This window comes from Gobius niger (assembly GCF_951799975.1).
Source record: "Gobius niger genome assembly, chromosome: 16".
Taxonomy (NCBI): Eukaryota; Metazoa; Chordata; class Actinopteri; order Gobiiformes; family Gobiidae; genus Gobius; species Gobius niger.
This window is the reverse complement of record NC_136867.1, coordinates 14,499,494-14,526,854: the sequence shown is the minus strand read 5'-3', so window position 1 is coordinate 14,526,854 and position 27,361 is coordinate 14,499,494. Positions and strand designations below refer to the sequence as shown.

At 40.7% G+C, this 27,361-nt stretch overlaps 1 protein-coding gene across 1 annotated transcript; it reads left to right on the top strand.

The window, feature by feature from the left end:
* pdss2 (prenyl (decaprenyl) diphosphate synthase, subunit 2) lies at nt 1–23,359 on the top strand. The gene is made up of 8 exons (XM_079573065.1): nt 1–458; nt 6,992–7,126; nt 13,583–13,781; nt 18,006–18,080; nt 19,204–19,374; nt 20,770–20,895; nt 21,363–21,398; nt 23,047–23,359. Exons 1-8 carry the CDS (start codon nt 217–219, stop codon nt 23,200–23,202), a joined length of 1,140 nt encoding a protein of 379 aa, XP_079429191.1. The 5' UTR covers nt 1–216; the 3' UTR covers nt 23,203–23,359.
* Nucleotides 23,360–27,361: the final 4,002 nt, after the last annotated feature.

The window sequence follows — 27,361 nt, the reverse complement described above, 5'->3', positions numbered from 1 at the left end:
ACGTTGTTCAAGATGGCGCCTCTCTGTGACAGGTCGTGTGTTGTGAAACAAACCGGGTACAATGTCATTTTGAACTGAATGAATTAAACTAAACGAATTTTGTAAAACATCCCATAGCGATAGCGAGGTTCCGGTTGGTATTGTATGATTAAAATGTCACCGAGGTTTACGTAAGGCTGCTGTCAAAGATAGAGAGTTTATGCTCGGAGAGAAAACATGTTTTCTGCTGGTTTGAGGCGTCTGTCCCGTCTGCCACGGCTAGGACACCGGAGTTTAAGCTTATTCTCCAGTTCAGAACCTTCTAATTGGAACAAAGTGGTGTCGGATGCGGAAAAGATCGTTGGCTACCCCACGTCCTTCATGAGTCTGCGCTGCCTGCTCAGCGATGAACTCAGTAATGTGGCGATGTACGTCAGAAAACTGATGGGAACCCAACATCCCCTCCTCAACACGGCCAGGTAACCTTCTACTCCTAAATCTGTGCTGTATATGTTTTGTGTGCGCCTCCAGAGCAGAACAGGATCCTATTGTATTGTTCCAAAAATATGTGCAATTGGAGGCTATTATGTGAAAGTTTGAAAATTCATATTTGTATATATTTGTATACATTACTAATACATATTGGTAATGTATTCCCGTTGATCAGGTTTGGCAAAGGTTTTTGTAGTTTTTTTTTTTTTTTTTTTGCACTTGCCAGGCATCAAATATACAAGTTTAGACCATAACAGCCCTTACATTACAACACGACAGTAAACACAGCTAAATTGCTATTGTTTTTTGTTTGAGCGCCCATTATATACATTTTACCGTCTTCTTATCAATAAAAAATGTAATAAAGAGTTAATAAAGAGTGATTCTCAATGTTTGAGTGATTGGTGAAATAAAATATTCACCCTTTCAAAAGTGTACAACTTCTAAATTTGTGAAGATGCTTTTATTGATCATTATACAACAACAAAATTTGTCCTCTGCATCGACCCCTCCCTTTACATCACTGGACGACCCGTAGGGAGCAGTGGGCTACAGCAGTGCTGGGCCCAGGGACCCATCCACCAAGGCTGGTGGTCAGAAACACCTGGCTGGAGGATTCAACTTTTGCTCATGTATTTAGTGGTAGGGGAAACCGGAGTACCTGGAGGAAACCTACGCAGACAGTGGGAGAACATGCAAACTCCACACAGAAAGGCCCTGTTCAGGTGGGAATCGAACCTGGGACCTTCTAGCTGTGAAGCACGAGTGCAAACCGTTGCGCAACCGTGCAGGCACTTTGTGCCTGGTGAATGTTACTAGCATATATTATATTCAGCTACTTTTTTTAAGTAAATAAAACACACAAATTATACATTTCTACTGTGTGGGGGAGTAATGTTTCTGTGAAGTAAAATAACAACAGCAAATTATGCATAATATATTTGATCTTATACAAATGCAGTAGATGGTATCTAATGTTTCCACTCGTCAATGCAAAGACTACACAGAATCCTACCTGCTCATTCATTCATTGTATCTTGTTTCAATCCTATAGCTTTGTGGGTAAACAACAATTGTTTGCAATCAATAGAAATTCTTCAGTTAAGTGACAGCAGAGCTTAGATGTGATGAGGCCACAACAAATGACAGAAAATCCATAGCCAGACTGGAAGCGATCAACTATATTTCTGCCATGACTTACTGTACACATAGTCCTAATAGAATATGACGGATGACTGTTCGCCTTAATACACCAGAGCAGACCTAAAATCCTGTCACGGTTCTTAATCATTGGGAAAGCTAATGAAAAACATAACCCATCTATTACTGGGCGTCATTACATCTTATGTTTGCAATTTAAGCTGTATTATTGTCTGCAGGGTTAGACCGTATTGGACCTGCATGCATCACCTGTTACTCCACTGCATGATTGGATACTGACCACTGCAGAACATCCCACGGTGGTATTTTAGAATTTGGACATGCTCTTACCCTGTAGTCGAATCATGGTCATGGGGGTGACAGTGGTGACAGTGACAGTTGGTCGAGTGGGCCGTCTCATGAAGGTCGGGGGTTCAAATCCCGCCTCCTGATGGAGCACGTTGTGTCCTTGGCCAAGACACTTCACCTGCCTTGCCCCAGTGTCTGGTGCCCCTGGTGTCTGAATGAGAGTGTGAATGGGTGAGTGGATCCTTGCTGTAAAGCGCTTTGAGTGCCTAATGTAGGTGGAAAAGGGCAAGTTTGAGACCATTTACCATTTAGCTAAATGTTAGGTAAAAATGAATTTAGTGCATAAACTGCCAATATAATGAGTACATTTGCGTTACTTTCTTCTACTGTCAGTGGTGGTTATGCTGGATAGGTGTATGCATAAGTGATATAAACATAATCTCCTCTATTGTTCCCATATGTTATGCCCTATAATGTGTATACATGTCAAAGATGATTGGTTTTGAATTCTCCTCTCTCAGCGTGCATGACTGTAAGGCTTCTCACTTTCTCTGCTTGTCTTTGCTAAAATGTCGCTTTTGATAGATGCTGTCAGTTCTGTCTGTACAGGGTGAATGGGTGAGATATGCTTCCTCATCAGTTCAAATGTAACTGTAAGAGATAGACTGAATGCTATTGTTGTGTTATTATTATTTCTGCTGATGAAGTTTTAATATGATTAGGGCCTATGTCTTCTGGGGCGACTGTGGCGCTGAGAGTAGAGCGGGTCGTCTTGTGATCGGAGGATCGGTGGTTCAATCCTTCAGGTGCACACTGTTGTTGTGTGCTTGGGCAAGACACTTCACCGACCTTGCCTCCAGTGTCTGTGTACACTGGTGTGTGAATGGGTGAGTGGCTCCTTGATGTAAAGCGCTTTAAGTGCCTAAAGTAGGTAGGAAGGCGCTATATAAATGTGACCATTTCTGAGGTTTCGAATTGGTGTTGACTTTGTCTGCAGAATGCAACTGTGGATGTGAACAGGTCTGAGGCAGAGACATGTGGATGCACATTGACTGCAGAACAATGTGCAGTTATAGTCATTATTTTCCTAATTTAGTCCCATTTCCCCCTTGTTTTTGTCCTTATTATTAAGTCTTATTTTGAGACAATCTGATAATAAAAAGGCTTACAATGTTTGGTTCTACATAATTTAACCTGGAAAGTAATGTGTTGTAATAGTAAATCAATATTGTGCTGTCCTATTCGGAATAAGGAAAACCTATTGTAGTTGACTCTTCTCTGCGGACAACCTGACAGGAGGAGTGGGCAACCGCAGTGCTGTCACAGTGTTCAAGTACACTTCTCCAGATCCTCGCCAGAAGCTTGGTCATGAGTACTGGAGCATTAGGTTATTATGAGATCGTTGAGGACAATGGAGTCCTCATTCAAGTATAGAGCACCACCGAACTTTGTCAATTGAGTTAAAAGTGAGCAGATAACAATGCAGCCTTCAGAAATAGCAGGCCTTGAACTATCCGATACATAGCATCACACTTATGGGAGTTGACCCTCTTTTATTTGTTGTGATCCAGAGAAACCAGTGACTTGCAGAGGTTGGGAACAAGAAGAGAGAGACTAAAAAACTTAATCCAGCCTCGCAGACGGGTGTGTTGGAAACAGGAGCCCAAGGGTGTAATAACCTATACACCTAAATCTGATATGACAATCCATTTGGGTGTTGTAGCGGGGGGCGTGCGTGTGTGTGTGGAGGGGGGGTGCAGACCTCTTGACAGTCTGACTCCTCACTGTCAGCTTGGGTTGGCTGGTTCGTATTTCCCTGTGTGTCTCCTCCATAGACGAGCAGCAGATATAAATATCCACAATAGCAGACAGGCAGACCCTCACAGCGTTGGGTTTCGGTTTTTCCTTTCCTTTCATTCTCAAAAACTGCAGCTCAGCTAACTCAGGGCTCAAAGTCTGGAGTTACACTGCGGGGACTGCAGGAGAAGAACAAAGTTTACTTGCTCTGAGGACAGTCCTTGGAAGTTGGACTTAAAGTATCTTTCTTGTATTTTCTCCGCTCTTGTGTCACCTTTTTGTAATTTTCTCTTTCATGCGATAGACTTGACATTTAAAAAGCACCCACGAGGTTCAGTCATTCATTAAATTCCACTGACCAAGCTGAAATATGCATTATAAAGATGTTCCATTCCTGAGTACCGTACACACCGGTATTTGCAACAGTTAACCAAGTCCAGCCTTGACATAGCTTATAAAACATAATAGCCTAACCTTTTATTAAAACGTTTTTCAAGTCCTTAAAAAGATCCTTTGAGATGCAAAGACTGGCTACTGTAAATTTCTCCATAGAATCAAGATGAATGCCATTACAAAAAAGAAAAAAAACGTGTTTTTTTTGTTTGTTTTTTTACATCCATGCAAGGAAAAAAATGCATATCCCAATAACCACAACAACATATTCGGCCTCCAATAAATCAGTGCTTTTCAACCCTTGACTGCATGCATGGTATTGTTAACAATTATGTTTAGTGTGTGTAAATACTTAAATAGAAGTAGGTATTTTATTATGTGTTAAGCAGCTGCTGTGAAGTTGTGTGTGGGACCTCTGCTTAAACATGCAGCCATTTGTCAGTGCTGAGCTCTGTGTAACATTATACAATTTTGAAACATTTCCACGTAAAATATGTCTCTGATTTTGCGCTCCGGGCTCTTGTTGCAACATACTTAAGTTGCATAAACACCGCTTTGAAGGAAATTCATCCTGGCTGCATTCATTCATTACTCCGAACAGTATCCAGAGGCGGTAGATCAATACAACAGGGCACGTATGAGCTCATACATCTGCTTGTGTTCGTCCACACTGGGGTTTCTTGCTTTGCTCGGCTGCGGTTGCCGTGCAGAAGGTGTGGTGAACTGTGCTCAACCCTTTCCCAGTGACAGCGGGCCATTCCTCTGTACGCCCCGCTATCTCTCTTCCCCCCGCGTCGCCCCCCCTGCCCCACCCCTTCGCAGGAGGCCGTTTGTGATTGATTGATGTGTACCGGTGTGGATAGTGACATAAATATTAATCAAGTGCCACAGTCAGGCCACAAGCTTTACCCCCAAGTCCCGGAGAGAAGAGAGGAGAGGAGAGGAGAGGAGAGAGAGGATACAAGGGGTTCATAATTCTGCACTCAGGTCGTTTTCTGTTCAACGGGCCATAGGACTGCGGGCCCATTCACTGCGCTCCAACTCCGTAAAAAAGCCAGAGAATGACCATAAATAAAAGTCATATCCGGCGATGAAAGACGGCCCCGTGTAATGTCAGCTGTACTCGTAAATTTGGGGGCGAAGATGTTTTATGTGATGGGTTTGGGTTTTCGGAAGGGAACAAAGCTGCAGGGGAAGATATTCTTTACTCCACAAAGGCTCACACCGAAAGACAAAAATGGACATAATAATTTGTGACCTTCCAAATTAAACTATGCGTCCAGTGTCTTAATCTCTATCAAAATGTGACCTTGATAATTTAAAAAAGAGGAAATAAAAGCTTGATCTTGTTAATGTAGAGCATTAATACAGGCAGTGTGTGATGAATATACAGTTGGTCTGTGAGAGAGAGGCAACATATTAAACCCACAATATGATAAATGTATTAGTTGAAAAGCCAATAGCAGATAGCACATTATAAAAAAATAAATCTCCACTTGTTTCAAATGGTTCTGAATGGATTTTATGTGTTTTGTTATTTCGATGTGAGTACTTGCGCTGCATTTGAGCAAAACTGAACATAATTGGTCAGAAGATGCATTCTCTGAGACTCACTGAAGGGACGTAGCCTGACCCAAAGTTAATGGTTTGGTGTAATTTATTTCAATCGACTTCATTGTAAGCTAATGTGAAAGACCATTGTTATGTTGGGTCTTTTAGTGTGCTTTTCTTCATTGGTGTCTGGCCTCTTCCTGTGCTATCTCCTCCACCCAGAGCTGGTTCCTCCCCTTCTGTGCGGATGCAGGGGTGGGTCCGGGAGGCTGCTGCTGCCGGAGGGTGAAGCTGGTGTCTGGGCATCGAGCGGAGGGGGCGTGGCTGCCTGTCTGCCCCGAGCGCCTAACGAGAGTGTGATTCATAGCACAAGGGGCTCCCATAGGGACAGGATTAGAGGTGCTCTGTCTAACTGCTCCCCAGAGAGACTAAAAAGACATTTAATCTGCCCACCATGCAGCCGGTTACCACCACAGTCTACGTGCGTCTGCCGCTTATGTGTGTGCGAATGTGTCAAAAGAGGGCGTGAGCGCCTCATCCTCTCTGAAAAGACAAAATACTGTTCAGCTGCAGAAATGGATCAATTATGTCCATGTTATTTTTGGTGATCCGTGGCGATGTGCCCTCATTTAGAATAAATTTAGTGGTTTTGTTTTCCTTATTCAATCAGTATAATTAGGTCCATAGCTGAACTAAATTGTGTTTGCAAAAAGACGTTGTAAGACTGTCCAGAGTAATGGCAATTAATTATTTCTCCTAATCCATGTTAGAGAGTGAATTGGCCCATGCAAACAGTTGTTACATTGTTATTATTTACTGTTTCCTATCTCACTTCTTTGATGAGATTTTTATATAAAATAAAATCAATTAGGGCTGTACAATATATTGCCAAATACTCATCATCAAAATGTTCAGTGACACAATGTCCATGTGACAAGAGGCCACATTATATTAATGATAATGTGCAAATCCACTAACGGCCTAAAACAAAAACACAAAAAGTTAAGTTTTAGTCATGATTTTCCTTATTTAGCTCCATTTTAGCCTTGCTGATTTACTTCTTCTTTAGTCTTGTTTTGATGCTTTGATGTTTGTTGAAAAAGCAAATTAGTGAAATATTGCAATCATATTGTCATCATCATGTTCACGACATTGAATATCTCATTTTTTTTCTCATATTGTGCAAAACCTATTAGTATCAGGGTGTCAGTTTCCCAGTTTTCACTCGCACAAATTCACACGAAAACTTAACATTTGTCTTGGTGTTCATAAAATATCTTGCCTCACATATTTCCCTGTTGTAAAATGTCAAACTTAATTTTCTGTGCAGGGGCTTTGTGTACGACAGCAAGAACAACCTCCAGATGAGAGGGCTGGTGGTGCTGTTGATGTCCAAGGCGGCTGGACCGAGCCAGGCCGCGTCAGACCTGCTGGCTCAGGACATGGTCAGCGGCATCTACCCAAGGTAAATATTATATTCTCATTGTGCATTAATTTAGTCTTTTTGACAGAAAGTTGGTTTAGAAAATGTTCAGACACTGCGTAACATACAGCTGTTATTTCTGCGTCAAAGTACTGCGTATCTTTATTGTGAGCCCCCAGACTCATAGCTTCCCTGCTTACGGGACATCACCTGCTCGTTTCCATGGAGACATTACAGCTTTGCTTTTAGGTCCTCATCCTAATGCTTTATTTTCATAACCCACTGCAAAGATAGCATTGCCTGTGTAACTGACCATTAGGTGCATAGAAATAAATAGGAGTAGCTGCGTTAGCAAGTCGGCTAGTCTGGGAAACTACCATTAGCCTGCTCAATGCATTTTTCCAATAGCCATTAGCATTAGCCATCAAACATAGCAAATTCAGAACGATCCAGAGGTTTTCGACTGTTATCAACCCATTGACCACATAAAGGTGAGGTCAAAGCCTAGTTAGAAAATATTAATGAATGTATAAATCTTTTGAGATTTAATTTTAGATACAAATTGCCGCATAAAAGTGGCCTCTGAGCTAAACGTAATTCAGTCAAGTTTCTGCTTTAATCTGATACGCATCCAATGGCCACTAAACATCATCACAGAAATTATATGAATACCATGGACATAACATAACATACCCCATACTTCAGCATTACGCTTGGCTTCCCTATTCATTTGTATGGGGATTGAAGGCCCATTATAAACGGGTCCAGCATTCGTTGACCAGCTAAATGTATGCATTTGCAGGAACAGGCTCAGATAGCTAAAGGCATTTCTATGATTTCTTTGATTAGCTGCATGTCCGGTATTGCAGGTACATTTGTTTTTATGTTTTGAGATTATCTGGAATGTTCCGCAGTGTGGCTTTAAGTAGCTGTCTAATACACAAACCAAACTGAATTTCTTTTCATCGTTCTACACCTTGGAATATTACGTTTAAATGTTTTGGAAAAAAATATGATTTAAACCATAATAAATCAAAATATCTTAGCCACAAATTCAGACCCTACTGCAACCCATTTCTTTGGCTTCAATAATAGTTGTGTTGTGCATTCATTAAAATTTGGGTCTGTGGTAAATTCCTTAACACAGAAAAGTACATCCAGAGTCAGGATTTTCTTACCAGTGTGATAAATTATAATATGAACATTTTCAGTGTCAGAATTGAGCATAATTACACTGTCAAAATCAGTTTATACAAATACATCCTGGACCCACTGTATGCGGTTCAGTTTGTTACTGTTTGATGATACTTTTTAAACCGTCTGACATCTGCAATAGCTTTTTAATGTTCCTGAATTGATATTTAGCAGCTGCGAGCGTCAACATCTAGGGCACCATCTTTTTTCCTTTTCAGGGAATTCTCCAAAGCATCGCTAACTGTGAAAAATGTAATTGCCTGTGTTTAATCTTCTGGCAACTGGGGAGCTAATTGCCACAACATTGTTTATGCCCATGAGGGATTTGGATACATTATTCAAAATGATTGTCAGAATCACTGTTGCCACATTCCCCGCGCCTGTTTTGGAGTGGCTGAGTGCGCGACTGACATGGTAACACCGTAGAGCCACAAATGTGCATGACAAGCAGAGCGAGGAAAGCCAATGCCGCTTTTGCCCGTGTTACGTGGTCACAGAAGAATAAATAGTGAAATAAAACCTCGGCGTCTGGTAATTCTATCTTGTCCTTTGTGGTTATGGTCCATATCAGTTCCTGTAAACGAAGCGCTACATCACCTCGCAGATATGTTCAAATGTGGGGGCAAAGCAGCCACAGTTACAAGCTGACAATTTTATTTTATTTGAAAAAAATATTTTGTGGCCGTAGCCTGTTATTGGCTCATTGGTGATCATTTATTGTGTACGGCCTGGCAAAAAAAAAAGTTGCCACCTGGATTTAACCAAGGTAACAGTTAAGAGCCTCCTTTTGGATAATTACCGCATGGGTGATTATCTGTCGAGCGGTAACAAGTTATTTAACCCCCAACTGATTTAGTAGCTCCTCATTTAGTAAACAACTATGTCAGAAGATATATGATGATTGATTATCAAATTGTGGCTTTTGGACAATCAGACATGTGAACACAACATGGTCTAGAGTCACCAACCACTGATGCATGTCTTGCTGTGTGGAAGATTGTGGTGTTTTTTGTTTTGTCCCTTTCTGATCTTTTATCTGTGAATTTACCTATTTTTTACATATTTAATGTTATCATTCATCATTCACTGTCTTTTTATGTCTCTGTGATGGTGTTTTTGCTGTATGTTTGTGCCTGTGTTTGTCCTGTCATGACATCAACCTGCCATGGGACTACGGATGAAAATTAGCCTACATGGCTAACTCCGGCACATTTACATGCTGAAGAAACACATGTTGATTAATGTGCACTGTCCCAATTCAAATAAAGATATTATAAAAAAAATAAAAAAATAAAAAATATTTATATTGAGCACAGAAACATATAAGGAGACTGCAGAAATGCTTAAAAAAAAAAATTCAACTGGATTTGATTTTAATTTTTTGAAGCATTTATGTTGCCTGGATGGGGGAAAAAATGACCTTACATAGACAGACTGTAGAAATGAAAACTGTAAGGATTGTGGGAAAGCATCGTCGACAAAATACAATGCAACCCTGGGCCTCATTTCCTAGTTAGTGAGTGTTGTCAGTTTCTGGAGATATATTTATATTTTTAATTCAAGCAATTGAAGAGCTTAGTGGTGCTAGGCTAGTGCTAGGCTAGTGCATGTCTATGGTAGCTAGTAGCCTGCATTAAAAACAGTCTGACCCAAGCACAGTGCACCTGAGGAAAATCACTTTTAACACCAGACTACCGATATAAATGTCTGTGTTGACTGAATAATATTTGAAATATAACCATATAGCAATTAAAATAATTTGAGCAACATCAGCGTCCTGGTTGTAAGCTACGCAGTGGCGGAGTGATCTGCTAGGTTACCGGATCTACTTAGTTTGTTTATCTGCGGCCACATTACTACACATGGAATTCACAAAGGCACTTTCTACAAATCAGATATGGCAACATTTGGAGGACTACATAATGATTTTGAAGACATAGACATGCGCTAGCCTAGCACTAGCTTAGCACCACTAAACTCTTCAGATATAAGGACTGCATAAGTTAAAAAAAATATTTATATATATCTCCAGAAATCACTCTGGATAACTAGGAAATGAGGCCCTATGTCAAAAATCCTGAAATATCCCTTTCAGCCTATATTGAAACAATGCTGCTGCGAATGTCGCATGTCATAATCAAAATGTTAGAGCGTGTGACCTTTTGCTTATTTAGCAGTATAATGAGTAAGAAGAGCATTACAGAGAAACCAGGAATAATCAGGAACACAAATTTAAGTTTGTGCCAGCCAAAACTAATCATGGACAAAGTGGACACATTTTTTTTTTTTTTAACGTTGCTGTTCTATCTTTGCAATTTTCTCCTCAAAATGGCAAATCATAACAGGATACAAAAGACTAACAAACATGGATTCAGCAGTAAACAAAGTATAAAACAAGACTAACTCTGTCCCCTGCAAAAATAGTAATTTCAAATTGATGCTACTTAAAGCTGGACTGTGGAGCTTTGTGTTGCTGTGTCACAAGAGCAACTACACTTTTGTAAACTCAACACATGCCAGCGATGGTATTTTGCAGCAGATCATCAAAATAAGACATTTGAAAAAAAGGACCTCATGTATTTAAATCTGATGCTTGACTAGCCGTTTGTCAAAGCAAAGCTGCAACATCTCCATGGAGACGAGCTGGTCATGTCCCGCACCAGGCAAAGTTTTTAGTCCGGTAGCAAGCAAGTGTTTTTAAGAAAGCCTGTATTGTATTTATGTATTTATTAAGTGAAATGTTATGCAGTGTGGCTAGAAAGATAATAATAATGGCGAGGCCAAGAAGGGTCCCTGTACCACTGCTTCAGGTTCCTCCTCCAGCCCTCACAGACACAGAGGCAAGATGCGGGCGTGTGCCTTTCCAGAAGCGACTGCTGTGTTTGGCGCCGCTGCGAACTGGCTCTCTGAAAAGCCTCTTTCTTTGCAGCCTCTTGGCACCGGGCACATGTGTTTATTGAAGAAACATCCTAATATTAGCACTGACTGGAACCCACCGGACATCACAGAGGGGCCGGAGTCCGTTAACAGGTCATCTCACGCCACAGCCCGGGTACTCTCACGCCCCCCCTCCGTGTCATGACCCAGGACGCGGGAGTCGGGACACGCCGCATTCCCTCAGCGTCTTGTGATGGAGCGTCCAAACACACACACACAACACGCAGTATGACTTGATCACCTCATTTGCACCAACCTGCTCCACTCGTCGCGCCTCTTCCCCCACCCCTCCAGCGCTCATTAGCACCTCCGCTGATGGCAGGATAGAGGGATGGCGGGAGTCGGGGTGGGCCGGGTTTAGAGGGGGTGATTGAAGCCTCCGGGGTATGGTCTCCTCCCTTCTGACAGGCAGCATTTGTAAAACATTTCCCACTCGACTGCCTGACACTGATGATTCACCAGCACACAGTTCTGAGATGGATAGATGGAGAGTTACAGCACATACATATCTGCTCACAGACACATGTTTGGATAGGTATGGACGGATGGGCACAGGATGGCACCCTCACCGCTCCTGCAAATTGTTACAAACACCACTTCTTAATTTCTATTGACAAATGAAAGCAATGTGACTAAACACAGCACTGGTCTGAATGACAGGCCACCTCTTTAAATCATGCTTTCAAACCTGGAAGCCTGTATTTTAGTCGCAGACTGCAGAGGGTGGAAAATGGAACAGAGCAGTCAGGACAAGGGGCGTGGCGAGGGGCGTTACACCTCAGCGAGATGGCATCGGTTGCTATGCAACTGGGCACCAAAGCTATTTATACACCAGCCCCCTTGTCCCCCTTTTTTTCCTCCCCAGGCTGCACCGCTAGTGATCAGGAGCCAGGCTGAAGGTGCAGCTTTGGGAGATGTGAAGGACTTTGGGATGAGGCTTGAGGCTTGAACGATTAAGAGAAAATATAAAATTACAAATTCACTGACATGTGTTCGATTAGATTTATTGTGGTTTAAAAATTAAGATTCAGATAATTGTGCGCAATTTAAACACACCCCGGAGCATAGTAAAATGTGAGAAGGCTGAAATGTGCACTGCTTAACTAATGCAAGAGTCACACACATTTCACAACATTTGCAAAGGTCTAAACTACAGAAATAGTGAGTTTTATGCATACAGGGAAATTAGAGTATATACATTATTGCAGCTCTTTATTTGCTAATTGCAACCTTTACATTTTTGACATTACCAAAATGTGTTTAATTCCTAGATTCTAGTTGTTCATTCCTCTAATGCTCATCCTACTTTCCAAAATTCTCATGTTGCCCTGATCCAACTTTTACTCAAATGTAACTGGAAATAATAAAATAAATGGACAAAGCGGCTGCAAAGACTTTCATTAGAATCATTTGCCATCTTGATAAGTTCAAGTAAAAGACACAGCCAAAGACACAAAATAAGACTGACCTTGAATTTGGACTAGATTGAAAAATGTTGTTTATGTGACCCAAATGATCTGCCGCGCTCCTCTCCCTGTAACACTCCGGCAGTAACAATGCCTCCTGCTCTTCAAAATTGGGTGTCTCCATCATTTGCGACACGGTGCGAGCAACCTGCTGCCCGTGAATCCCTTAATTTCCTCTTATTTAAAAACCTGAACTTATTAACTCTCATTCGAAGCAAGCGTGTTGTTGCTCTGCGTCAGTGAGCAGAGAAACCAACCAGACAATGGGTGTGATTGAGGGGCGAAATAGATGACATTATTGAATTTTAATCACATCTTTTTCGACACCGAACACGGCAATTACCTGGCTGCAGAACGCGCGTGTGTCTGTGAGAGCGTGTGCGTTTGCGTGTGCGCGTAGGAAGGGGCAGGAGCGCGGAGCAGACGAGCGCCTCATCAGGTCCTCACAGCGGCTGAAAGAAGGTCGTAAGTGGCTATCAGCGCACCCAACCCTGTCTGGATGGATCCCTCCTGTCGTAGCCTGCCGTGCGCCTTCCATATGGAGAGGGGCCTAATTATCCCCCACCAATGACTGAATCAACATTTGATTATATTCTCCCTAAGGCTCCTCTGAAAGCCCACATTCAAAGGCCACTTTCATACACTGTGTCTCTCTTCATCAAGAATGGCTGTTATTTGCTAATGATTAGTTTAATGTCTTTTTCATGATAACCCCTGACACGCATCAGCTGGATGCCTGACATGCCGGCTGATTTATGCCCCGAAGTTGAAGAAATTTTATATTTGAGGTTTTCAAATAGAATTGTATTTTGTTGATCTGTCTCTTAGATGTTCAACGTGTTTAAATTAGTGCGTGTGATTTTGAAATGAATCTGTTTTTGTTGTTTTTTTGTGTCCATAGCCAGAGGAACTTGGCAGAGATAACGGAGCTGATTCACACGGCATTCTTGGTGCATCGTGGCATAGTTAATCTCAAAGATTGGACGGTCTCAGACGGACCCCTAAAAGATATGGAATTTGGGAATAAGATTGCAGTGCTGAGCGGGGACTTCCTGTTGGCCAATGCGTGTACAGGGCTGGCCCAGCTCGACAACACCAAGGTAAAATGTGAATGCCACTACACTTAGAGCTTTGTGTAAGGGCAGCATCTGTATGGGGAAAAAATGCTTTGTTGTCCTTCCCAGTCAGGATTATGAAAGCGGGCAAATATTATGCTAATAAAAGCATAATATTTTTAACATATAACCATGCTTAATTTAGCTCCTGCTGACCATGAAAACATAATGATTTGCTGTTAATGGTAAAGTAAACACCTCGTGAGACTCTCACAAGTCACAACATTCATACTCACGATAAGAGACAATACAAAACGGCTCAAAACCGTAACGTTCACCTCTGCATCCTTGTGCATTTGATCATTCAAACTTCCAGATCACAGGAGCGTCAGATGTTGTGCGGTCATGGCTTGTGACAAGCTGAAGTGTTTGATGTCCTTCATGCTGTATTTGATGCAGAATGTGGTCAGGAGATGTCTGCTGTCAGGCACACCCTGGGAATCCCTTTTATTGAGTTTTCACTTTTAGGATGTGTGCGTTGTGGTGGTCTTGTAAGTGCAGCACAGATCATATCTGCCACATCACACGGTAAGCCCTCGCTGACAGAAGCTGTCACCAGGTCGCTCTGTCAGAGTGTGTTTGAGTGGATCAAAATAACCCCCCCATCACCATGCCACTTGCTGGACCAGGCCTTATCGCCCTCCCTGTCCCTTCTAAGACCAGGAAAACAAACATGTATGTTTCCTTAAAGCCTAGTTGTATGTTGTTTAGTTTCACAGACATTGCAATGGCTGGGGAGTTATCGATACTCTGAAAAAATAACGACTATAAAGAAATAAGTACCATATTTCACCAAACTTGAACTTTTGTCTGCAACAAAGATCTAATATCTGCAAAGGCTAACCTGAAACATTAATGAGGGAAATGTTATATTTTAGGAGAAACCCTTAACGAAGTCAGCGTGACTTTATGATGTAATCCGTTTACAACATTTAAAAGATGAGGGATTTGTTCTGTTTTTTAAGATAAGATCATCATAAAATGCATAAAATTATTCAATTACGTAGTTGCTCTGAGACCCAGAGAGGTCCTCAGATCACAGGTGGTTTTAACACATTTTTATCTGTATGAAGCACATGTTCTATGCATTCCTAACCCAAATCAGCATGTGAAAACAATAGAATTTTTTTTTGTATGCACCATACACACAAACCAGTAATCTTCTATTACTGAAACGGTATCTCAGTATTAGCCATCATCAATACTGTGTTTTGAAAATCACCTCATTCCTTATATTATTTGTATAAGGTCACCAAAGCACTCCTCTATTAGACTCATAGTAATTTTCACATAAACGGCTTTTTCTTCTTTAAAACAGTGGAAGCGGTGGAGATTATGTGTCGTGGCCTTGAGAGGAAACCTGTGCCGCTACTTGTATAAACTGTAAAGTAATCCGGCCACTGAGCTCGGGTTTCTCTCTCTCGCAGACCTGTCGGCAAAACACGATCTGGCTGGATTTGGGAATGGAGTAACAAGGAGGCGGGGGGAATGCTTATCTGATACTTTCCAAAAAAAGACCCCCCCCCCCCTTCTTAGTTGGCCCCCACTTCTCCACGCATACAGAGACACCACATCTGGTAATACTGTAGGCGCATTGTCCTTCCAGGTCTGTGGGCAAGGCTCCGGTTTCCTCAATATTTTCCCTGGACAGCTTCAGTTTCCCAAAGGGCACACGGTGAGGCTGTCGGCATCACCACACTTCTTTTTTTTGTCTAAACCAAGGATGTCTGGGATGAGCTGAAGGAGCTCTAAATTTATCCCCATTCATCTCAACTGTACGCAGAGTGCCGGCTTTCTATTGTGGCGGTGAATACAGAAGATGGCAGATTCAATTGAGATACTGGCCATTCATTACTATGGAACAATGCTTCAAATCTGCAGGCACTCTTCCAGGAGCTGATAAGGAGTTGGTGATAGCTCTTGCAGTGAAAATGTAGTCATGCATGCCCCCTGCAAGAGAAACCGGGCAACTGCAGCTGTTGAAGCAATAATCTTGCGCCACTCTATACCGCTGTAGTTTATCCATCTTCTCTGTTTCCAACAAATCGTGTGACTATTTTTAAAAAGCAGCATTCTTTTTCATTTTCAGAAGTCTTATTGATCCACAGTGCATTACAGTAGTAGAGTTTCTTTTACACTTTACGCATCCAATTCCTGTATTGTTTTACTGTTGTTCAGATCTCAAATATTTGCTTTGAGCAGGAAATATTGTGAAAAGTTTGCTAAAGTAGATGACAATACAATGAGGTATTTATGGTAACTTGGTGAAATTTGTTTTTCATTTTGAAGTGGTACTCCCGCAAACTCAATGGCATTAACCAGACGGCAAAAAACAAAACAGGTGCAAAAACTGCAGGTAAAAAAAAAAAAAAAACATTTCAAAGTGATATTTTTACATTTTTCTACTCTGCTTGAACCAAAAGAAATTCGACATAAAAAAAAGTCACATGCTCAAATATTAGCTCTGATTACATTACACATTCACTGTGGCATTGTTTCAAAAAACGTCTGCAATGTCAAAAGTGTGTTTCATTCTCACCAAGATCTTGTATTGATGATTGGAGAGTGTGACCACTGCACAAACCTTTCGCCAGCACATCCTGAAGATTCTCAATTAGGTTAAAGAAGCTTTACCTGTTTTGTTTTTCTCTAGTTATGGAATGAAATCCGTTTTGTCTTCCTTAAGTATATTGTAAACACTGTAGATCTAATTATGAAGTATTTGAATCAATTTCATGAACTAGTTTTCTAACATTCTTGTGAGAGTGACCCATAGTTTAGTTTAGTTTGTTTATTTGAGCATTCTGTTCAAAAAGAGTGGGCTGAAGAAAGAAGCTTATGAGCACCCACCCCCAACTCAATGCAATAAAAAAAATCAACTCACAATAATAAAAAAGGACATTGTACAAAAGGAAAACAACAAAAACACAGAACAGCAACAAAAAATGGATTATATGCACTCATGATGGCTTTTACCTTAAGATTACATGACTAAAACTCTGCACTGTGTACATTCCCAAAACGGAGCAACGGTAATTACCATTATTACCATTATTAATGAACCGTAAGCAGTATTTAGACATATACACAGTGTACATGTGCTTGCATCCTTTCATGAAATTACTTTATTTTAATAGCAAATTACAATTATCCTATAGCAAACCCGGAAAAGTAACCCTGCAAGTTGTGAAATGTGCAGATAGACATGTCCCTGTGAAGAATTGGGATTCTACAAATATGTTAGGAAGAACAGTGGTGAGTTTGTACCCGACCAACATTTAAATTTTGTGGTTTCCTCTTATATTGTTTGAAATGAAATCAGGTAAAGGCCTTTAAGATCTGGACTCTGTGACGGCCATGTTTGAAATTGAAGTCTCGCGCTCCCTGAACCATTTTTTTCACAATATGACCCCAATGACTTCTGGCATTGTCGTCTTAGAATATGCCCGTGTCATCAGGAAGAAGAAATCCATCGATGGAATGACCTGGATGTTCAGGTGGTCAGCTGAGTCTTTGGGAACGAGCTGTAGCTGAACCTAGAGCTGACCAACTGCGGCGACCCCAGATCATAACAGTTAGTAAATCCAGGTGGCGACTTTTTTGTTGGTCAGGCAGTGTAGTTTATTATTAAGTAATTTCTCTTTTTGAGCCACTCATGACCCTAAAACAAAAGATCCTCATTGTTTTTTTGTCAGTATGCAGCCCTTGTGTACGCTGACACGCCATTTGCTAATATTCAACCCCGAACAACCAATTTAAATCAAGTATGTTGTTGTTATTGAATCAATGCAGGTTCCCTTTTCAGCTTGATAGTAATTAGCACATGAGATTTCTTACGCGACAGCTTTCTCTCCACATGCTTCATTCCGCAGCAAATTACGTGTTTCTAATCACAAGCCTTATGAATGAGCTGAGTAGCAAGCACACCAGTCTCTCTCATTGACATTTTGATTCATTAATACATTTTCCATCAACGAGATATGAGTTCACTGACGAGGTCCTTTTGCAGAATATTAACTATAACAAATTAATTTGTTCTAAGGGAATTAAAATCTGTCCTGGTCCAATGTGTTGTCAAAATGATTTCATATTTCATGGTCATATGATAATTATTGCTCCATGCCTTTCTGTATCTGATGAGTTATTGTATAAAGCCTGTAATCCCTGTGTGCAGAATTTTGATCCACTCTCTTTGTGTTTGTCTTGCAGGTGGTTGAGCTCATCTCCAGTGCCATTGGCGATTTAGTTCAAGGCATCTACTATGAGAATTCCAGCAACACTGAGGTAACGGGAACTTTCCTTTGATCTGCTCTGGTCAAATAATGTGCCAGATTGTAAAAAGCACAAAAAGCAAACATGTTCTTTATAATTACGTTCAGGTTTTGATTGCGCTGCACAATATATTACCAAATTATTGTTGTAGGTTATGCAATATCCATTTTGCGAAACAGATATTGTAAAACACTTTTACATGATTTTCTTAATTAAGTTCTGTTAAGTGCCATTTTTGTCAAGAAATGTCAAGCTTTTTAATTAATCAAACTCTGAGTGTTGATTAGGTTCCATTGTAGTTTTCTTTGTGCCCTGATTATTTTGGATAATTTTCTTTTAAAGTCTTGTATTGACACAATTTGTTTCATTTGTTTAAATGTAATGAACCTACTGTGTTAAATGGTCTTTGTCAAATATTGCAAGTTTTTTTTTCTCATTGTGCAGCCCTGGAGGTTGACTATGTTAAACGTCTTCAGCTTCAAAATGGTTTTGAACAGATTGCTAGTTGTTTTGTTTACACACTCTACAAAGACTCATAAGTCATTCTGGGTACTGGTGATTACATTTTTTCCAATTTGTAAAATTATTAATACATTTGCTCTTGTATTGATTATGTAAGGAGGAGCTTCTCGCTGCGCACAGCAGTGAGCCTTATTCTACTTAATGAATCAAAACAACAAAAAGGCTGTTAATCATAAATAAGGATGAGAAATATTTGTGTGCTAACCCATTTTGGGCTTCTTTGCAGTGATCATGTTGAAAAAGGATTGTTCATGTGACATGAACACATTCTATTGAACCTATTCATGGACTGTTGGCTGTTATTAAACTGACAAATAGTAAACTACACAGTACAAACTTTGGACCCATGAATAGTTTAATATTGAGTTTGGTGGAAGACATGGTATGATTTTACTTTTTACTGTCCAATGCTGATGTTTGAACATGGTTTATGTTACTATCTCTGTATTTTTGGGAAACAGAAATCTGCATAAAGTATTATGATAATAACTATATAATTTATAAGTGGTTGCATTGGACTATAACCTATAAGGTGTTCATTTGGGAGCTATGGTAAATAATAATGAATTAATAATGATTTAGCCTTATGTATCTTTGTCTGTTGGCTCCGCAGGACAATGGCATCAATGGCATTGACATTGGTACATGGGAGGAGCAGGCATTTCTGTCTCATGGTGCATTGCTCGCCAAAAGCTGTCAAGCTGCGATGGAGCTGGCCAGACATGACAAGGAAGCCCAGAAACTGGCCTACAAGTACGGCAAACACCTATCACTGGGACACAAGGTACGGCCAGGTGCCCCCAAACTAAATACTGTACTTAACCGAGAAATCTTTGTAAAGCGTTAACTTTGATTAAAACCTAAACCTGCTTTTTGCCTTAACCACACTGTGTAACATTTCTATTTCACACAACGCAAAGCAACCTAATTCTTTAATTGCGTGTGTTTTTATTGATGAAAAATATCATCAGCTCGTTTCTAGGGAGATGTTGCTAATTTACTTCATGTAGTCAAACATGAGGTTGTTCCAGTTACTTTTTGCTTCATTGCAAAAATAGCATTATCTGTGTCGACCTGAGCTATTGAAGCATGTTGGATGATGCTGGCTTTTTTTTTTTTTTTTCAACATTTTAGTTGGTCTTGTGACGTAGTGGCTGAAATATTCTAATATATTCATTAAATCTATGACATTTATCTATGACATTTGTCTATTAGAACCAAACTTATACATTTTGTTTTAATCCCGTAATGACTAGTGAAATACTTCCCTTACTTCTGAATGTGGAAGTTAATGTAGTTCTTCTGATTAAGTAAACACGACATTAAAACACGGGTTTTTCCATGTGTTCCTATGTACGTACTTTCACTCTGATGAATTAGCTCGTGAAACCAAAAGAGTGTTCCACGACGGCATTTTAACAATTTGACTTTTCCGCCATGAAGAAAAGTGCTATTACATTGTCTTGTTCCCTTTGTGCACTCGAGCTGCTCAAATAGCAAAGTTAGAAAGGATGATGTGACCCATCCAATTTGATACAGCTCCAAATTGTTCATACTTTTTGAAGTTTGGACTAAAGTTTGCGCGTTGGCACTAAAAAAGTCACTCGTAATGATGTTCATGACAAAGCTGAGTGAGTTGAGTCCCTGCTGCGGCTCCCTGTAGCTGTCAGTCTCTCAGCCTCACTGGCAGCAGGGAATCTCAGCATGGGACGACAGCGAGACGAGGCTTCTGAAGGAGACCCATCCTCATCAAACTCGCACCATCCTCCAGCAGACTGCTCATTCCGCACTCATTAATAGGGTCAGTGAGAGTGGAGGCAGAATGAGGGCAGACCCAGCCGTTCAGCATGCCAGAATTTAATAGGTTCACAACGTTTTGCAAATGTATGTTATAATTTCAGATGGACGGCAGTGGTATGGGAGTTTTTTTTTTTATATATAAATATCCAAAAGAATTCAATAGCCCTTCCATAGAAATACACATTTGTGGGGAACTTGCATTAGCTGAAAAATATAAATGCATATAAAAGAGATAAAAGACATGAAACAACTCCCTTATCTGCTGGGTTTCTACTGGTCAATACAACAAGCACAATAACTCCCCAGTTTTGATGATACAATCACAAGCTATGGTGTTCAGCTAAAGGTACAAAAGGGTTAATCTGTTCATTGTTTACAGCTAAACTCAGACCTGCAGCCGTTTGTGAAGAGCACGGAGCCGATGTCCTTCAGTTTGAGTGCCGCTCCAGTGGTTCTTCATCAGCAGATCGTTGGGCAGGAGAGGTGGCATCAGCAGCTGCAACAGGTACACAAACTCACTCCCATCACAGTACAAGCAGTTTATTATGAAATGGCGCCAGTGCAGTGTGAGGTTACATAATTACAGAGTTGCAACCTCAACTGTATGTTTGCATGTGCATGTTTTAGGAAGAATTATGTTCTTGAAGGTACTTGTAATATGCCGTAACCATTTTCTTTTTCATTTCAGTTTTTGTTGTAGGTGGAGGGAGGGGGGGTAGGGGGTAGGGGTGGTACGACAAGGAAGTACAAAGTGTTTTGCAAACAACAATTCCAAAAACTTCTAGCGCTGTGGTTTAGACTTCTTTAAACATGTTCTAAAATTCATGTAGTTCATGTATTAGTTTTGCAGTTCAGATTTGTTTCTTGTTTTGAATGTTAATGCTCTAGGATATAATTAAAGTGTGTGCTAAAATCAGCTAATAAATTCATGTGTAAACTTTGTTAATTAACGTAATTTATTTTATTTTAAAGGCAAAGACAGCAAGAAATATCTTGGACTTTTCAAAGGTGAGTCAATTTTACCTACAATTAAATGTATGTCTTGAAACCAAATTTTCTATCGTGCGCATCTAGTGACCAAGGTAGCTAGATTACAGCATTGCAGTAATAATAAAAAAGGTTTCACCCTCTTCAGAGTGGGGATCAAGCCATTACTTCTAAACAAAGACTGAGGCACTCCATGGGTTTAGAAAAAAATTGAAGAGGCTTTCTTAATCATGGCTAACATATAAAAGACACCGACGTGTTTGGGCCTCTCCAGGCCTTCATCAGGGTATGTGCTGCTTTAAACAATCAAAATGGCTGCCAGACCTCCTGGTCATACGACAAGTTCACATGACCAGATCATGCATCTAGTGGTCAAGTGGTTGGGGCCGCTGCTATGTTCCAGGCTCAGCTTCTAGGCTAAAGTCTTGGATCCAATGGTTTTCTGGACGTCTCTCTTTTCACCCGCTTACACCCTGGGGCCTAATTTAGAGCTTTTTCCTTTCAGTATTCTGCTCACACCTAAAATTCAAGTACATTTAGAAAATTCATTGTCATCTTGATTTAGAAAAAAAAGAATAACCACACTATGTTTTGTGAAGTATTTTAACTGTAACTTAGGTCAAAGTTGAGCTCTGCACTGGTCAAAGTCAAAGTGTTAGGGAATCTGGGCAGTGATACGAGATGGAAGAGGAGACCTGGCTTCAGGGGAGGGGTCCGGTGTTTGGGGGGGTTATCTAGTCCTGCCTGAAACCAGAGCAGGACAGATGAGTTACTGCGGCCTATTTGTGGAGGAGACACTGAGGCTCTGAGACATTGGCATTGTGAGAGAAGCCCCTTCTGCTCAAAAGGGGACACCAGCACCAAGTTTTAGGCAAAAGTTTCAAGTGCAGATGAGTCATGATGAGGCTCAGTGTGAATGAATAACCCACTCACTTACTTAAAATAAGCAAATAAACAGTGCCTCATAGAAACTACCATGGCCACTTCAGTCGGTGTTAGCTTGTAGTTAGTTTTATTAGTTTGTCAAAAAATAATGACATCAAGCTTAAGCATTAATTTGAAATAAAACAATGCCTCTAAAATTTGCTGCTAACTAATACAATAGTTGGCAAGCTAACGTAAAAAATTTCAGAACCGTTAACTTTCTGCATGGTAAATAAAAATGGCTTTGGCACCTGTGTTTTTGACTTTGCAAAAGGCTGTAGGGGCCCTACCACCTCCAGAATTCATGAGATAAAATGCCCAAAGCAAAACATGTCTTCCCACAGCAACAGCCAGACAAATGGATTTACCCAAATTCACTGAAAACACTTTTTTAAATACGATCCTGTTAGAGACTTTAATAACATTCTGGGTTTGGAGTGTGAGGCGCAATTACAAAGAGTATCAATACAGAACCTGTTTTGTGTCGTTTTTCAGTGGATTGTTTTGACATCTCAAAATAAAAACCATTGAGTGCGACTTTTTTCTTTGGAGCTTAGACTGCCTCTAGTGCTATCCCAGTAACCATGAAAACCATGAATCAAAAGCAGATTTGGTTGTTGCGCAATTGTCCTGTAAGCTACTGCTTCAATCTTATACAACTTTGTCTTACCGCAACACAACACTACATTATGCTTGGAGAATTGATGCAAATTATCAACTAATGTGCGTTCTTGTGCCTCTGCAGATCTTGGCCACTGTAAAGTCGGACAAAGGCGTGAGCTCAGCGGTGGACTTATGCTGTTACCATAGTAACAAGGCTCTGGAGGCCATCCGGGCTTTCCCCGCCTCCGAGGCTCGATCCGCCCTGGAGAACATGGCATCAGCCGTCACCAAATATTAACCTGGACACACATGGACTCTTACAGACACGTGGCACTGACTGAAGAGCTTTGTTCTTTGCATCAAAAACAAGGAAAAACATTTTGCCTCATGTGTGAAGAAGCTCCGCTGGTCACTGCTGAAAATGATTTGAAATAAAATGCATTGCTTTGGTTTTACATCATCTCTCTCTCTCTCTCTCTCTCTCTCTCTCTCTCTCTCTCTCTCTCTCTCTCTCTCTCTCTCTCTCTACAGTTTTGTTCTTGTTTGTGGCTGAGCCAAGTTGCAAAATTATGATCTACAGTGGTTTATGACTTTTTAATACTATTTATATCCTATTTGACAATCACATTGTTTTACTAAAATTATCACCATCCATCCATCCATCCTGCCATCTACCCATCCATCTATTTCTTCCGCTTTATCCGGGGCAGGGGCGTGGAAGCAGCAGTCTGCGCAGATATGTCCAGACTTCCCTATCCACGCACACCTCCTCCAGCTGTTCAGGGGGATCCCGAGGCGACACCAGGCCAGTTTAGAGACATGCGTGTCCTGGGTCTTAGGAAATTATCAGCATCACTTGCATAATTATATTGGTAAAAACGTTTCACACCAAGTACCTCGTTATAATATCTTTTACCTTCGAAGTTCCACCAGACCAAGATTAATAACAAATCAGGACTAAACCGGGTCTAAATTGTATAAATAGATCTGTAATGATAACAATGGCCTAGAATTGCAGATGATGAGTAGAGAAGAAGAAGCCCAAGTACCACCAGTGCTACCACAGTTGAGAACCATTGATGTAGGAGAAACAATAATTATCTCTTGAATTTTAAAACCGAATGTACTGTATCAAACATGTGTTTGTCATAGACATTTACCAAACAATAATCCGAAGCTATTGTTTGTTCATTGTAATTGTAGCGACCCCTACTCCAGAATAGGAATTACACTGTTTCAAATAATCTGGCCACTTTGCCCACCCCAGTGAGTTTGACTCCCAAGTCCAACAATTTGTTGAACGTCTCTCCCAGCTCTTTACCCCTTTTCACTGTGAAATTTGTCTTATAAAGACCACAAACCTTTAATAATAATAATGATGATAATAATGATATTAATAAGAATTCCAGCTGCTTAAGTCAAGTGTTTAGGAATCACCAGACCAGTCATCAAATTAAAATTACACAAATCCCTGCCTTTCCAACAGATTTTAGTGTCTGTATCTACGTCATTGCTGTCTAAACTAAGGGAAAAGGCCATAATTGCAATTTGTTGTGACAGAACAACTTGATTATGCCTGTGCCCAATACCAGTGTGAGTAAAGTCAACTCAGGGGCGGGAAAAGGTCACTGAGCTTCTCCCCTCATCCCAGCCAGCCAGCACACTGAAGCTCCGCCAAGCAGTAATTATTAATGAAGAGACCTGAGCAAATGGACAGGAAATGCAGAGGTATTGATCGGTCGGCTGCCCTGCTTTAAGCTTGCAGACTGGCGCCAGCCTGGGGCCTGTGGTTTCCCAGGCTGCTGTCTGCGGAGAGGGGACAGCTGAGGTGTGAAACCAGGCCACTGCCGAGGGTGCTGCCACACTACCACCCTCCACACCTGAAGGACACAGCACTGGACATGGCAGGAACTGAGTTTGGGTTTTTATACCTGTGATAAGGACTGCGTTATATATCACCAAATGATTGTTATTGCAATATTATGATGATGATTTTTGTAAAATATCACAGTAACATAATTGCAATATTCAAGAGTTTCTCATAGCATGAGGCCTATTGGTGATAACTTACTGTGGTAAGGGCTGTGTGAGTGCAGAATATGTTACTTTAACGCATTACTCTGATTACTTTTTTCACACACACATTACTTTTTGCAGACTAGTAATAAGGTTAAAGTTACTTTTCCAAGTCACTGTGAGTTACTATTCTGTCATTTTCTTGAGGAGAAATACAGTGCCTCTCGTTAGTATTCATACACCTTGAACTTTTGCACATTTTGTCATGTTTACAACCCTAAACATAAAGATTTTATTTTGATTTTTTTACTTAACGTTCACACACAAGTAACAGACAGCTTTGAAGTGAAAGAGAAATGATACATGATTCTGTTATTTTTCAAAAAATAGAAAAGTGAAAAGTGGGACTTGCATAAGTATTCATACAGCATGCATTAATACTTTGTGGAACCCCCTTTTGCTGCAATAACAGCACAAATCTTTTGGGTTTGACTGTACAAGATTTGCACATGTAGAGACTGACATTTTAGCCCATTCCTCTTTACAAAACAACTCAAGCTCTGTCACATTAGAAGGAGAGCGTTTGTGAACAGCAGTTTTCAGACCTTTCCACAGATTTTCAATAGGATTTAGGTCAGGACTTTGACTGGGCCATTCTAACACATTAATATGTTTTTATTGAACCATTCCATTGTAGATTTATCTTTGTGTTTAGGGTCATTGTCCTGCTGGAAGGTGAATCTCCGCCCCAGCCTCAGTTCTCTTGCTGACTCCAGCAGGTTTTCCTCCAAAATGTCTCTGTATTTGGCTCCATCCATCTTCCCAACTATTCTTACAGTCCCCGCTGAGGAAAAGCAGCCCCACAGCATGATGTTCCCCCCCGTATATTTGACATTGGGGATGGTGCACTCAGGACGATGAGCAGTGTCAGATTTGCTCCATACATAACGTTTTGCATTTGGGCCAAAAAGTTACATTTTTCTCTCATCTGACCACATGGAGCTGTGTCCTCCATATGACTTCTAGCAAACTTAAAACGGGATTTCTTATGGCCTCCTTTCAGTAATGGCTTTCTTCTTCCACTCGTCCATGAAGGCCAGATTTGTGTAGATACGACTTATAGTTGTCCCATGTACAGATTCCCCCAGCTCAGCAGCAGGACTTCACAGCTTCTCCAGAGTTATCTTGGGGCACTTGGTTGCCTTTCTGACCAGTGTTCTCCTTGTTCGCTCTGATATTTTAGGTGGAGCACCACGCCTTGGTAAGTTTGCAGTGGTGCTATACTCTTTCCATTTCCGAACAATGGATTGAACAGTTGCTCCGGGAGATGTTCAAATCTTGGGAAATCTTTGTATAACTTAAGGCTGCTTTAAACTTCTCCACAGCTTCATCCCTGACCTCTCTGGTGCTCCTTGGCCTTCATGATGCTGTTTAGTGACCGATACACTCCGACCACAGCTCTGAGGGCCTAAAAGAACAGCTGAAATTATACTGAGAGTAGATTACACACAGGTGGCCTCTGTTTAATGGTCAGGCCAAGGTGTGAACATTCTGGAGTCATTAGAAATGTTTTAAAGGCAATTTAATGCACTCAGAAAATGCTGTATGAATACTTATGCAAGCCCCACTTTTCACTTTTCTATTTTTTTTTTAAATTACAGAATCATGTATCATTTTGCTTTCACTTCACAGTTGTCTGTTACTTGTGTGTGAACGTTCAGTAAAAAAATCAAAATAAAATCTTTATGTTTAGGGTTGTAAACATGACAAAATGTGCAAAAGTTCAAGGTGTATGAATACTAACGAGAGGCACTGTATATACTTGTTTTGTTCAGCATGAAGACGACTCACGACATGAACTGTTCTGAATCTATCACAGCATTGTTGATGTTACTGCTAAGATGCATTTCCAATAACGCAGGTATTGGCAAAACCAGACTGTCTCAGACTGTATTTTGAGGAAGTGTTGCCGGGAGCTGCTGAATGTAACCAATAAAGTAACTTGTAATCTAGCTTACTTCTAACTTAAATGAGGAGGGGGCCGGAGGTGCTCACTGGATTTTGATCGTGTATATACTGTAGTAGTACCAGGTGCTCTTTAGAAGGAACGGGCAGAATAAGATGAATGAGGAGAATGAAGTATCCGAGGCACAACTGGATGAGGTAAAATAATATGCTTTTATTCGAATAAAAGCACTCTCTTACTTCTAACTTACTTTTAAAATCAAGTAATCAGTGATGTAACTAAGCTACTTTTGAAATGAATTATCAGAAATCAACACTGATGACTTCCTTGCATTGTCCAAAGATTTCATGAATTGGTAGACTTGTTTTTGGACTTTGTGTTTGTAGTGTAGCATCTCTCACTATTATCCCTGCAATGTCCAGGCTGTACCTCACGTGTCCTATGGCTGTTTGGATTCCACCTGCAACATGCAACA